The sequence below is a fragment of the Chrysemys picta genome, chromosome 16 (genome assembly GCF_011386835.1).
Source record: "Chrysemys picta bellii isolate R12L10 chromosome 16, ASM1138683v2, whole genome shotgun sequence".
NCBI lineage: Eukaryota > Metazoa > Chordata > Testudines > Emydidae > Chrysemys > Chrysemys picta.
This window is the reverse complement of record NC_088806.1, coordinates 19,405,006-19,420,790: the sequence shown is the minus strand read 5'-3', so window position 1 is coordinate 19,420,790 and position 15,785 is coordinate 19,405,006. Positions and strand designations below refer to the sequence as shown.

Genomic DNA, 15,785 nt, shown 5'->3' with positions numbered 1-15,785 from the left:
CCAGCCCCCAGTGCAGATGCAGCTAGGTTGATGGAAGAATGCTTCTGTCAGCCTAGCTACCGTCGCGCGGGGAGATGGTGTTACTTCACTGATGGGGGAAAAAAACCTTCCCTCCATGTAGGTACTGTAGCTATGCTGGTATAGTCCCCGTAATGTAGATATGGCCTCAGCTGATCATAAGATGGACATGCGTTTCCAATTTTGGTACCAGTTGTTAGAGGTGAATGATCTGCGATGGGTTAAGTATAACTAAATAATCATGCCTATTTCTTATAGTACTTTTCATCAGTAGATCTCAAAACACTTCACATTTTTTAATGTATTTATCCTGACAATACCCCCTGAGGTAGGGAAGCATCCACAGATAAGAAATGGAGACCTGGAGGCTGAGTGACATGCCCCAGGTCACATAGGAAGACCACAGCAGAGCAGAGAATGGAACCTGGATTGCTCATATCCTAAGCAAATGCCCTAACCTCTGGACCATCCTTCCCTGAAATATATTTAAAACACATTGCACCTTAAACTGTCCTACACACCAGAAGCCAAAAATGAACTCTAGGCTTCTTCTGGTATTGTTTTAACTAAATAAGAAAATAAACAGAATAATTCAGTGCCAAGAGAAGCTATTCAGCCGCAGGTTTTTCATCTATAAAAACGACACAAGTTAGCCTCTTACAGCAATGTCAGTTTTTTCATAGAACAACTTCCCTCTAAGCAGGGGTTTTGTGTAATTCAAATTACAACTGGTACATTGCAATGCATGGAAACATTCTGGGGCTTTCATGGTTCACCACTGTCAATGGACTTTTTCTGTATGTGAATTCACCATAAGAAGGTTCCATTACTTGTGTGTGTGTGTGAGTGAGAGAGAGAGAAAGAGAGAGAGAGTGAACAGATAAAACATTATATTTATCTATTTTTTTAACCTGGCATCAAGGCTAACATCACCAGTGAGTTAACACCGGTCATATCTACAAGTTCGGTATGTCTGAATACATAATAACATTCAGTTTTATATATTACAGTGGTTCTCAAACTTTTTTACTGGTGACCCCTTTCACATAGCAAGCCTCTGAGTGCAACCCCCCTTATAAATTAAAAACACTTTTTAATATATTTAACACCATTATAAATGCTGGATGCAAAGTGTGGTCCGCGATGGAGGCTGACAGCTCACAACCCCCCCCATGTAATAACCTCGCAACCCCCTGAGGGGCCCCTACCCCCAGTTTGAGAACCCCTGATATATTACTTTTAATCAGCAGATCTCAAACCATTTTACAAACCCAGGATAAGTATAACCATGCCCACATTACAGAGGGGGAAACTGAGCCAAAGAACACATAGAGATCTATTACAGAAATAGAACCCAGGTCTGCTTACATGTGGTACAAAGCCATAGTTGCTTTACCACATGGCTATCATATGCTATAGACGGCTTCCGGTGTAGTGACTTAGTGTATGTATAGAGAATTAAAATGCAAAATATTTTTTAAGTTGGACTGTGTAACATGAAAAGCACTTATCGCTGCATTAACTCTCCAAGTGGTGGAATTCCCATTCTTCTTGAAAAAGGGAGACAGGGGTGTGTCTTTTTTGCACTGTTATGCATGTTTTTATAAAATTGAAATGAGTGTTTTGTAAAACACTTGAGACCACTTAAGTGGGCTTGTCCCTTATGGAACTGCACTGAAAACAGAATGCAGGTGTAAAAGGAAAGATGAAATCACAACTTGACAATTTGCTAGTGCAAAAGAAGAAGATATGTGATAGCACATATGAAGCAGTTTCCTAAATAGCCAAATCTATAATACAGCCAATTTACCTGGCTAAACAATGTTACAGAACTTAAAGGCTATTGTGCTACCTGGGCTCTCAATTTATAAGCAGCTTCCCATTTATTTCAGTGGAAAGTCTCATTTAAAAAGAAAAGAAAAGACCTGAGATGGTCCTAAAAGAACCTCAATCCACTTCGTCAGCATTTTCCACTCATATCCTTTGTTGTATTTTAAAATGAGTGAAAGGCCACAATGACTACAGAGTTAGATGGTCTGATCTTCAGAGATGCTGAGCTTCCGCTAGATGTGCTAGGAGTTGTTGGTGGCTCAGTGTTTCTGAAAATCAGGCCATAATTAATCCCTTTAGCCATTGGGGTTTGTTCCTTTTTATGAAAGGAAAGGGGAATATCCGGGAATGTTTGCAAAATATTATCAAAATCTAGTTGCTGCTTGTCATTCGCACCTGCTCCTAAGGGGCAATAGTACACGGTGAACAGGGCTGGCTCCAGGCACCAGCTTACCAAGCAGGTGCTTGGGGCGGCCACTTCGGAGAGGGGCGGCACGTCCAGATGTTCGGCAGCAATTCGGCGGACGGTCCCTCACTCCTGCTCAGAGCGAAGGACCTCCCGCCGAATTGCCGCCGCAGATCACCATCGCGATCGCGGCTTTTTGTTTGTTTGGCTGCTTGGGGCGGCCAAAACCCTGGAACCGACCCTGACAGTGAACACAGCCATTAGAAACGTTCTGGACCAGAGTCTAATTTATACTAAGGCTCCTTTGTACTGGTCTGGAATTTCCATCCACTTTAAGACCCTTTTACACAGCCGGAGCAATGTAAAGCGACCTTAGAGGGAATGGGAATCAGGCCCTTCATCTTTCATTTTGACACAGCTGTTTACAAAGCGTGACAATAAAACAGGCCCCAACACCAAACCCTGCAGAATTCCTTTCAATGTTTGGCATAGAGTAAAAGGTCTCCTGTCTATGGGGACAAATATAAAATATATGGAGATATCCTATCTCCTAGAACTGGAAGGGACCTTGAAAGGTCATCGAGTCCAGCCCCCTGCCTTCACTAGCAGGACCATGTACTGTTTTTGCCCCAGATCCCTAAGTGGCCCCCTCAAGGATTGAACTCACAACCCTGGGTTTAGCAGGCCAATGCTAGTCCACTCAGATAGATAAGAATGAGCCCTACTCGTTCTCACTTATACAGTCACGATCCACAACTTCCAAAGTTTTTGACAGATCGACGGAGACAGCACTAGGAACCACAACCCCGTGAGCACAGCCTGTCCCTCAGAACAAACACAAGCATGGAGACACTAGACTTGTCAGCATTCAAATGCTATAAATAGACACATTTGGGAACATACCTTTGAATTCTGCAGAAAATAATTGTATTAGGAGAAATTTTGGGCAGTATAAATATATATAAATGAATATAAAAAGGATCAATATTTGGGATTTAAAAAAAAAATCAAGAACTCTCTCTCCTACTTAAAGGCACATAACATGAAATAGAGACAAAGTCAGGGTTAAAAGTCATAATTTACAAAGCAAATGCCCTGACCTTTGTTGCTGATAACTCCTTACAAGAATCGTAGAAATGTAGGGTTTGAAGGAACCTTGAAAGGTTATCTAGTCTATTCTCCCATCCCAAGGTAGAACCAATTAAACCTATATTATTAAACCTGAAAGAATTTACAAGCCTACCTCATTTTTTATCATGTATGTTGTGTACCTTTTGTACTTTGTGCTTGACTCAGCTCAGACAGCGGAAACAAAATATAATCCTTATCATGCTGGAACCTGATCTGCAAATGCTTAAACATATCTTTGCTCACATGAGTAGTCCCTTTAACTCAATGGCCTTACATGAGTAAAGTCACATGCGAGTAGGTGTGCAGGGTTGGGCCCTTTCTAAGTTACTCTCTAATCAATTTCACTTGCTTCTTCTCATGTGATTTTCAACTATATAGGCTTCGATAGATAGAAACATAGTTATAATGTTACTTGTTATAGCATTGTTTAACAACAGCCAAATGCTGCAACATTTGAGTTTCAAGCACTGTAAGAGATGTCTAAATCCAAACAACAACAAAATGGGTCCATGAAAATTTAAAAAAATAAATCTATCAGTCTGAGTCTTCATAAAAACTTTTGTTGTAACATGATTTAAATATAGGTACTAAACTACCTTATAATGTGACTTAAGTGCTTACAATAAAAGCATGATTCAAATTGACTCATTGAGGCACTGATCCAACTCCTATTTAATTGACTTCAGTAGGAGTGAAATTGAGCTCTAAGTCATTCTAAATAAAACAATCCATCAATTGTGCTTCACCCTCATCCCCAAACCCTGTTCCATCATTTATTATTGTTCTATAATGTATTCCCACAAAGCAAAAACAACTATTCCAATACTAACAGTGTCCCCTACTAGTCAACGGCCAGATTCGCTATTAGAGAGAGCAGGTGGGCCAGACAATATCTTTTACTGGACCAGCTTCTTTTTGGTGCGTCAGGCAAGCTGTTGAGCTTGCACAGAGCTCTTCTTCAGATCTGTGTAAACTCCAAAACTTGTGTCTCTCACCAACAGAAGTTGGTCCAATAAAAGATATTATTACCTCACCCACCTTATCTCTCTAATATGCTGGGACCAAGGCAGCTACATCAACACTGCAAGCTTCACTGTTATCAAGTGATCTAAAACAAATCTGCTAGTGAAAAGCAACTAAAATGGACATCAGTCTGCAATGATCTACAGTCCCTTCTATCACCCTCCTGCTTTATAGAATATTTCAAATATCAACTATTCCAGCCTTCAGTCCTCAGAAAATAAAAAATATTGCAAGTGTTGAGATCAAATGGGAGTTTTGAACAAAAACAAATGGAAGGATAAAGGCAGGTGTGTTTGTAAAATATTCATGGAAACGCTCGGCAACAAAACAGGAGAATATATCCTAGATTATTCATTATTATTATTATTCTAGGTTTCGATGAGATTTTTCACATCTTTTATTGCTTGTGAATAAGGGCAAACCCCAACATACAATCTTCCTAATATATTTCAATATAGCTTTGTGGCTACATTTTAAGCTCTTCCATATATGTACGTTAGTACAGTGAATCCTATCCAGGGAACAACCTTATTAGTCTTAAAAGATCTCCTAAGTAACCACAAACATATGTACATTTCTTTGCTTTGCAGAACACCTCTCTTAAGCCACCCCATCCTTGTGTGTTTACTTACAAGAGGTTTTATTATATATGTGTAATATATAGGGAATAGGCTCCTGTATGCCTAAAGAAATAGAATCCTGTTCCCTCATCTGCTTTAATAGTGAGAATTAAAGCTGATCAGGATTTTTTGGATGAATCCACTGAAATCAAGGGATTTGCATCATCTGAGGATATGGCCCTGAGTAACGTATTGTTTTTGCCATGTGTAATCTGGAATATAAATGTTCTATTAATATATGGATCCCTAAAATGCAGGCCTTCTCCTCCAAAATGGCAGTGGGAGTGAAGTACTGTACTTGGACTAGGTTTATATTGAAAGCTATCTCTTATTTTGAAATAAATCAGTAAATAGTGTAACAACACTACATGAAATACCCCACAAATGTGTAGGAGCTGATAGTTCAAGTTTTTACTTGGGTGAGCAGTACCATTAAAATCAGTCAACTAATTACATGAGTAAAGAATACTAATGCGGTAAGGGTCTGCAAACTAGAATACACACACACACACACACACACACACACACACACACACAGAGTTATTGTTAGGGTGTTTTACAAGCCTCAGAGATAAAAACGTTTGAAATTTTTCCATCAAAACTTTTTTTGTGAAAAAGTGTTTCTTTTTCAACTAAACAAAAGTTTTGCAGAAAATGTCCATTTTTGTCCCCCCAAAATGGGCTTTCATAAAAAAAACCTTGAAATCCAAAAATAAGCCTTTTTGTTTGTTTGCGGATTGCGGTTTTTAGACCCATAACATTTCAAAGAAAAGTTGACAAAAACATTTTTTTCAATCAATATTTTTCCACAGGAGAAAAAACAAATCATTCCCAGCCATCTCTAATAATGGACACGATCCTGGTGTCATTGACTGCCATTGACTTCACTGAGAGAAAATTCCCTTATTGCAATATATATACACCTCTACCTCGATATAACGCTGTCCTCGGGAGCCAAAAAATCTTACCATGTTATAGGTGAAACCGCGTTATATCGAACTTCCTTTGATCCGCCGGAGTGCGCAGCCCCACCCCCTCCCCCCTCACCCGGAGCGCTGCTTTATATCCGAATTTGTGTTATATTGTGTCACGTTATATCGGGGTAGAGATGTACATACACCATACAGCTATGCGGAGATACATATAGAATAAATGTTGTTATGGTCTAAAAGAAAATCATTTGGGGTAGATAACTTAGCAAGATTCAGAATTGTCCTCTCATGTTGGAGGGAGAGGGGAATCTTCACAAGGAAGCAACTATATTTCTTCAAAATAAACAGCTTGGCCCTCCTTCTGCTACAACTTACACTGGTATAACTTCACCGACTTCATTGGAGTTGCTCCTGATTTACACAAGGGAAACTGAGAGCAGAGTCAACCCCTTTGTGTGCCCCCTGGTCTATACCATATTAAACTCAATATCTATCTAAGTACTTAAATGGCCCTCCCCACCATAGGGTGTTATTGATTACCCAGTGTTTCTTAGAGCTACATTCTGTGCATGAGGAATAGTGGAAAGGATTCAGTTAATAAAAAAAAATGGACGGTAAAATTAAGGAAGAAGAAATATTAAATATTTACTGTGTGAGCCCAGATTATAATGCTCCAATTTTTCAAAGATTCCACTAAAATGAAACTTTTCAGTCAATTTCACATCGACCCACAAGAAGCTTCTCAGCTAGACCCTGCTCGGTTGCTAGGAACTGAACCATACTCAGAATAAAAGCCGTCCGGAGGGAGAAATACACAACAGGAATCCACCTCCGGTGTTTTCCTGGATGCAAACACTTACAAGACCTCGGGATAATGTGCTATATTTAAGCCTGCTCTGAAACACATTCTTCACACTCAGACAATATGTGTGAACGATGAAGCACGTGGTTCTACGAAAACATTCCTATCAGGCCTGGAAACTAAAAGCAAAGCAAACGAGGAACAGTCATCTGTATCGATGTTGAACAGATATTGGTTGAGGTCATTTCCATGGGACCTAATCCTGCTCTCCCTTACACCACTTTATTGTAGTGTATTCCATCAATTTACACCTGCTTTCCTCTGGTGTACATGTTAGGAGAATCAGGCCCTACGACCTGTTTTCTAGCTAATTCAGGTTAAAACAGGTAAGGATCGACAGCCCTTAGTGAAACCAGTACCTCCCTACACTTGTATATGCTACCAGCCTCCACACAACCCAGCTGGAGGGACTCTTCATGTTTTCACTTTGATGGGAAGGTTGTTTTTTGTACATTCTGAAGACCCATGGCCTGACCCTGAGTGCACCCCAGACTCTCATGGAAATCAGGGAATGATTGGGGATGTGCAAGGAAATCAGGGTCCAGTCCCTTTGTGGGACAGATTCTGCTGTCAATCACACCCATGCAGCCCCTCTGAGTAGAACCCAATGCTTGTATCCAAATGTATAGAAATCAAGGAGGCTGCACAGTAGTAACCATGAGCAGAGTGTGGCCCCGCTCTCGACACGCATCAGCACTGGTTAATAAACATGTACAATGAATACATCTAGTAATCTCTCTGCAGTGTCTAGCTGCTAACTGTCAAGGGCCCATTCCACACCTCAGATTTTTACTGTATATTGCATGCAGTAGCATAAACCATACCTCACTTCTACATTTTTCAATGAAGACAAAAGACACAAAGGCATTTGAAAGTCGTCACAGAGTCCGGAACCCTTCTCTACCGGCCAAGCCCCCTAAATTAACCCCCACCATGGCCCAAGGCCGTGTCCTTCCTGAACTCAAAACTTTCGAAATGTTCATTCTGTGGTGCCTGCATTTTACAGAAGCCCACAAAACACCACCAATAATAATTAATAAAATACTATGTGCCACATCAGTTTTCAAACAGAGTGCTCCATTGACTCCAGTGGGATGTTCTATTTAAAAATCTCTGGTACACAGGGTGACCAGATAGCAAGTGTGAAACATGTGGGGCACTTTTGGGGGGGTGGGGAGGGGAAGGTATAGTTGCATATATAAGACAAATCCCCTAATATCAGGACATCTGGTCACCCTACTCGTATATGACTCTTAGGTAATGCACTAAAAATAACCTTGGGTGAGCTCAGGCAGTACTCGGTCAAGTTTTTAAGCAAAGGTGTTGTCCAAGTGAAAATCTTGGCTTACTTATATCTGTGCTTATTTTTCACACAGTGGCACAAAAGTGATGTAGTACAGGGCTCCTTTGTAATGCTGGAGTTTTTCAGATCTGGGATTTTCTGTTCGGTTTCAGTAGAAAGAGAAGGGTCATTTGTAATATTCGGACCCCCAATCCAGCTTTGAATCTCAGATACTGTCAAAGGCCTGAGTGTATTCAGGTCCAAGACATTGGCTCAGGCCCTTCTCTAAATATTTAATTATTGTTATCATTAGCCAACTCATAATTTTCTTTCATGCGTCATATTTTAGCATTTGCCACTTTATAAATTATTTTTTCTGCTGCAGATATACAGAACATCCAGGACAAAGTCTAGGCATCCTGAAGCACGCCAAGCTCTTTAAAATTATTGGTAGGGACTAATCCTCAGTCATTACAGAGTGACACAACTCCACTGAAGTCAACAGAGTTATGCCAATTTACATTACAGGATCTGACTTTTCTTTGGCATAATAATTGCATCGATAATTTTTCCTGCCAAGCTTCGATTTATGCTAAACAGGAAGAAGTTTGTCTTTTGAGATTCTGACAAAGCTCAAACTTCATGACTGAAAGGCAAAACAATGTGTGCATGGATGGTTTGGAGGAGAATCTTATGGCAAAGTCTAGTATAAGGTTTGGATATGCCCATGTATTTCACTGCATATTAACATGCATGTATCATACAGTCTCCCTACATTGTAAAGTATTTCTTCAAGTACCTTACTATTATTAGGAATATTTAGGAACACCTTAATAAAGGATCCAGAGTGATCTGGAAATTTATACTTGAGAAATAATTATGCATATTTTTTCCAGGGTTACTGATGTCTTTTGCATTTTGTCTTTACTGTTTGACATCAATCAATAGGATTTTATTTGTCTTTGTAACTGAAACTGACAGATGACGTGTTTTTGAAAAAGAGAGACTTGTTTTCTTGTTCGTATCACTGTACAAATATGTAGGCGAAGGTGACTGCAATATCAGTTTCTATTCGCAGAATCTTTTATAGATGTTGAACTTGATAGAATCTGATGAAGTCTGCGCTGCTGTTGCTTTGGGGCTGTATTAACAAAAATGATGATTTTGGCCTCTCTCTCTGGTTTTTAGTTCTGGACAGATAGAGTTGTGTTATACTCCTGTGATGGCAATTCAATCCCAGCTGAAGATGCATGACTGACAGGAGCTTTGGTGTACTCAGGTGTAAATTAGTCTGGTAGAAGGTATTACCCACAACTTTACATTTGTTTTATTTAACAGGATTAATACAGCTGTTATGTTTCAGATAATAGGCTTTGGGTGGAAGGGGATCTCATTTTTCTCCACACTTTGATACACATGCTGTATCCATTCCCCTTTGCTTTCCCACAGTTCCCTGCTCTCCCCCAGGAACTCCGTAACAGTATCCCTTCAATTAAAAGGAAAAGGTCTGGCTAAACATTAGCCCAACACAAATGATTTCCACCCGGATTTTAAATAGTGTCCCAGATCAAATTCAAAGTGGAGTTAGCTTGTCCATTCCTAGGCTTTTTCAACCCAGACCACATGGAATTTCATATTGCTCTGCAGTCATTGGTCTAAAGATGAGCTGCTTTAAGACATAAGAAATCTACTTTCTCCGTGTGTTTTCCTAAAAGTTGACAAGCCTGACAGAAGTTCAGGTATATCAAAGTTCACGCTTTGCTGCATAAGCCCACAACTTCCCATAGGATCCAACATTTATAGATGCCCTGTAGTTTAATCCACATAGCAAAAAAAGAGAGAAAAGAAAACAGTAGCCCAAAAAGCTTTAACCTGGGCCTCTCCCTCTCTTCCTTGGGGAAAGATGTCAAACAACTATTCCAGTCTTCAATAGATTTTACATTAGAGAATCATATTTCTCAAGTCTCAGGTAAAAAAATATATATATAGAACTGAGTCATGTCTCTACTGAAATCAATGGAAAGTATCATTTCAGTGGGAGCAGAATAAAGCTAGGAAAGTCACCTTTGGAGGCATGCTGTCCCATTGGTATCTATCAAGGAGGATAACTAGAAGAGGATTAACATTTTCAAAAGGGCCGAAGTGGATTTAGGGCCTTGTCTATACACAAAAGTTGTAGCACTTTAGCTATTCTGATATAGTTAAAATGGTACAACTTCCATGGATGCGGTTATAAAAGTGCTTATACTAGTATAGCATTCCCATACGGGAAGGCAAATAATCTATACCAGTGAAAGGCACTTTGTTATCAATATAACTGCGTCCACGCTAGGGGTGGTATTAGTGTAACTACTTCAATTAAAAAAAACAAAATAAAAGCATACCCCTAACTGAAATAGTTATCCTGATACAAAAACTGTGTGTAAACCAAGCTTCTAAGTCACTGGGGCATTTTACTCAAGTTCTGATGAGCAACAGTACAGATGTTGTGGGAGATGGAATACGCAGAATAGGCAAACACAATGAATGCCCAAAGAATGTCAGCTTTGATGAACTGAAACAGAGCCCCGACCCAAAGCTCTTGGGTTCTTTTCTATCCAACAACCCTGTGAATATAAATAGTTTAGAGGCTGCGTAGAGCAAATACTATTTGTTTTTATTACTATTTAACATCAGGGACTCCAGGGATAACATTTTGTTTTTAAGTATCCAGTGCCCTGGCTTTTATTTTTCAAAGGATCCAACTTATTTTGAAGGGACCAATTCCAGGAAAAGACGATGCAGTTACAGTTTGGCCCTAGAAACTGAAACATCTTTGATTTCCAAACACTTACAGTATACATTACCCCAAGAGCTAACCGGGTGTCAGGTTTAATGATTGAAGTCAAGATTAAAAAAAAAAAAGCCAATAAACAGGATAGAATTAATACAGGCTCATTCAAGCATATTTTTGTTTACTTACATTTTTAAATATTAGGCATTTTGATAATAGATTCCTACTCAGTTGGAAATAATATCTGAAGGCTTCTCTGACCTTCAAATCATACAATAACAAAACCCCCAAAATAGAAAATTTTAAATAATAGAACTACAACAATTAATAAGTCAGGTTAGTTAGTTAGTTGCTACATAACATGCGAAGGCCATTAACTGAATGAACAGAGATATTCTGACTGTCCAAGATATCAGAGTCCAAGAAGCTAGCATCAGAGAGCTATTAACAACCATCTGAAAAATATTCCTCTTTATTAAGAATCTATAATTTTTGGCATTTGATTATGGTGGATCTTAACCACCACATATAGTTGAACCTGGCTAACTATTTTATGCTAAGTTATATACTTGCAGGGCCTTCTTGTTGCTTTTTGTCAACAAATGTCAGGCGTTTACACTTCTACAGTAAATGTAAGTATACCATAATGGGTCTCTTTTATAGTGAAGTTATTCCCCCCTCTCCCTCCCAATTTTACTCTGGGTGTGATCCAAGCCCAACAGGAGTCTTTCCATTGACTTCAACGGGCTTTTAGGTTCAGAGGTGTGAACATCCCCCTCAACCAGAACTTCGGATACGTTGAAACGATTCAGAACTTTCATTCTGCTTCTCTGGCACATTCTGCAGGGTAAGTTCATTCTGTGCTGATTCCACTGCACATGTTAAATATTTAACTCTTGACCGTAGGCAAAAGAAAAATGTTTTTCCTTTGGTTTTCAGTGCTTCTAAGATCTCTCTTCCGATCAGAAAGGGGCAATGTTGGAAACCTGCGCTGCTTTAGACATGACATTTTTTATCATCAACCCAAGAGGGGCCCTCAAACAAATGTTAAAGGCCTATCTCCCTTAGCCAGCTTGGAAAGTAAATGCATCAAAATGTAAAAAGACAGCCAAGCAGTAGGGTAAATGCCACAGTGCTACCTTTTCTTTTGAAATGTTTGATCTGGACAGTAGGTGATTATTTGATTTGCTTTATGTGTTTTTTTTAATCTTTCATCTTTATTTATATTTATGTGTTTAACTCCATTTCTTGGCCAATGACAGAATTTCCTCTCGTATAATAAAAGGATTCACATGACCTAAATTTTTAACTGTAGCTATAAATCCACCGGTGGCTTACAGTTTGAAAGTGTGGACTATTGTAGCCACTTCTCTTATGGGTTTAATCCCACCAGCAAATCCCTCCCAGTGCTTCTCAACCAATGCCACTTTATGAAGCATATTCCAGTAGAAACCAGAATCTTCAATCAACCCAGTCATGGCATAGGTCAGATGGATTTAGGGCTATTAGCAGAATCCCTAGGGGAAATTCAATGAACTACTAAACACAGAAAGTAACAGGGTTTAAATAATTAGAACATATGTGTCATGATAGCATCATCCACGACTGCTGTGTCAGTTCATTCGACTATGAATTATTATCTCAGCCTTGCAAAACCAGCGTTTTCCATAGCTGGCATGGAATCACCCATAAAAATATACTCAACCTTCCCACAGGCTTGATGATAATGAAACAGCTAATGACAGTTTATTCACCCATCAAAACTAAATCAGAAGCGCTTACCCCAGATAAGCAGCTAAGAATTGTTTTATAATGCTGAACTATTTTTACAGCCCTGTAAATTACTGGATGTTTGGGTTATTGCTCCTCTGAAAGTCTTGGGGGATTTTTGGTAGCCTGTTTTCTTTTATGGTACTTCCCCTCTATGTAAAATAGAATTGTCCTACAGTGAAAAGAGAAAAATCTTTACTCTGGAGTGGAAGGTTAGTCTGGTCCGATTCCTGCATGACTGGAGTTAACGGGTGTTTTGCCATTGACTCCAACGTGAGCAGGACTGGCCCTCCGTAAGGATTTGCAGCCTGCACTCTGCTCTGCATTGGAGCCATTGGGGACTTTCATTCCACTTTCGCTATGGACAGAGTTTCACTGGCTAAACTGTAGCAGAGGATTAGCTGCAAAAAATCCCTTGCCGGTGGGATCTTGATTAATAACTATCCCTTCCACCAGAGGTATGTCAGTGGTTGGTTAAAAACCAAGCAGGAATCAATATGAGGAAATTTATTATGAATAAGAACTGCACTATAACCACCCTCTCTCCAAAAGCAGGTAAAATTGAGGTTTGCTACCATATTGGCCTCCAGCATCTTGCTATTTAATTAGTAATATTCTCAAATTGGGGTATTGAGGCAGGGGGAGCTGTAGATCTTGCAAGAACTAAATAAGTCCCTATTTTTAAAAAAAATTAAAAATCCATGGGTCAGACTGATATCACTTAAATCAAGTTTTACACCGGTATAATTTCATTAAGATCAGTGAGGTTCCTCTTCATTTACTCCCAGAGGAATCGGGGGGCCAAACTGTGGGGGATCAATCTGTAGGCAGCACTCCCCACTGATTTCAGCAGAGACTTCTTGTATTTTCAGGTTCAGAACATTCCATGAATTTTTAGCATCAGCATTACCAGGAATTGGTCCTTTAGAAACATTTTTTGAAATAACTTGGATTTTTTTTTAATGATCAGTTTTATCATTAGGTTCTCCAAAGTTATAAATGTTTCTACTAAAAGTGTGTGGGGAGGACACAGAGTTTTGGGGAGAATAAAAGTCTGCAGAGCCCTCTAACTGCTTAGCGGTCTTGCAAAGTTCATAGTGTCTTAGCGAGGAGAAAACTTTTCTGCCTGTAATGTATCAGAAGAGTGACATTTATTTTGGGTGCACGCCTAACAAACTGCATCAGACTAATTTGTTTGCAAAAGCACATATGGCTCTGATTCTGCAAATCACTTCCACTGAAGGCATCCGTCAGTTGAAGTGAGTGGGCTCCACAGCTGTGCGGGGGTCTACTGGTGCAAATCTGTACGTAGGATCTAGCCCTGTGTTTGTAACATGAACAGAATGTTTTCCGTTTTCCCATTTGGTATGTCCTAACTTCTTCCAAAGCTAATGGGAGATTTGGGTATCCAAATAATGCAAGATCAGGCCACTGAACAACAGTGGAACTATTATTACTAGGGCTATTATTATTATTATTTTATTATTATTATTTATTTGTGTTCCCACTGATGTCACTGACAATTTTATAAGTGACTTCTCTGAGTCTTGATCAAGGCTTTAATCCATCTAGTAGGGGGTATATATGTTCTGGATATTTTCCCCCCAACCATTTATTTGTGGATGTTCCAGAGAGAGCAGAAGATGGGTCTGTTGCAGAGGGAGGTAAATAGGGTGTCACTGGATATTTAGCAAACCACAGAAAAATGCAGAGCGTAGAGGAAAGATGCATCGACTGGCTGAGGAGTTTGTGAATGTTTTGGCCAGAGAGGAGAGCGTTTAGGGGAAAGGGTTTTCCTTAGTTCACCGCTACAAATATGTCGTCGCGCCTGCAGAGTCCACACTGGGAAATCGAGCTACTTTATTGCCTCTGACAGCCACCACACATTAAAAAGGGCTTTGCTTGCAAATCTTTTCTGTGCACTCTCAGGTCCCCACCACACACTTGCTTGTTCCAATCCCAGGTGAAACCCTAGCACCCAGGGTTCTTGCAGAGACAAAAAAAATCCCTTCCCTTGTGATGGCTGGGCACTGCAAAATCTCAGGGAGCTTGGTGCCAGGGTCAGACACACACACACACACACACACACACACACAGATCCAGCCTTCCTGGGAGGTAGATGCAGAAGGGGAATGGGTGGGGAGGGAAGATGAGAAAATTCAAGCTCTTACCAGTACAGGAGTGCAGAGGTTTGGGTCTGACGATGAGAGAAGGGCAGACAGAGTAAAGGGAAAGTTTCTCAAAGTAATCGCAGGTCTCCTTGGATAGGATCTCATCGATCATGAAAGTCTTGTAGCGCCTCCTGGCTGCCTTGAGCTGCCCGGGGGAGGCGAGCCTCAGCTCGCCATAGCAGTGCATGGTGGAAGCCCCCTTCCCCGAAGAGCGGCCCGGGCTTTGGGACGCCGGAGAAAGGAACTCTCTCTTTCTAAGGGGCGTGGGGAGGGTCCCAGGGAGCGGAGCGGGGCTGCCAAAGGGTGGCCCCCCACCCCAGGCGTGGTCTCTGCGGCTTGCCGGGGTGAATGAGCGCTCTCCAGCGTGCGCTCGCTCGGCTGCTATATAAACCTCCCGATAAGCATCTCGCCGAGCCCTTTTTAGGACACTTCAGCTGTCAATCAGGGCAGCCTCCGGCTTCTCTTGTGCTCATCCCCTGCGCTCCCTGCTTCCCCCTGCTCGCGGCTGGGAGGATCCCGGGCGCACGGGCGCGCGCGCTCTATTTTAAGCGACCGGGGTGTGTTTTTAATTCGGCTTTGCCTTCCAATGCTGGAAAGCTTCCAGGGTGACTTTTTCTCTCTCTCTCCCCCCACCCCCTGTAATTAGTTTAAGGCTTGAAAATTCAAGTAGCAATGTGGCCCATCAGGAAGTTATTAAGCACTTTGGAACAATTGTACAGAGAGAGCAAATATACACCAGCGCTCTGAAATGTGTTGCAGAGAGAAGCTTGCTTAGCTTCAGGACAATTAATTACCTATTTTCCTCCCTTTGCACGAACTGTCTGTAAGAAACACTCGTTTGTGGGTATGTACTTGTGCACACACCAACCCATAAATGAGTATTTCTTTACCGACAGTTCGTGTAAAGGGAGAAAAAATAGGAGGTAATTACATGTTCAGAAGCTAATAGATCTTTTATAATGGCTAA

The 15,785-nt window shown here is 40.6% G+C and overlaps 1 protein-coding gene across 1 annotated transcript in view; it reads right to left on the bottom strand.

Moving 5' to 3' along the window:
• The window catches only part of BARX2 (BARX homeobox 2), a 50,014-nt gene extending 34,779 nt beyond the window's left edge, over positions 1–15,235 (bottom strand). The window contains exon 1 of the mRNA XM_005308593.5: positions 14,819–15,235. Coding sequence (XP_005308650.1) covers positions 14,819–15,005 — 187 coding nt within the window. The 5' untranslated portion in view covers positions 15,006–15,235. The remainder of the gene's footprint in view (positions 1–14,818) is intronic.
• Positions 15,236–15,785: the final 550 nt, after the last annotated feature.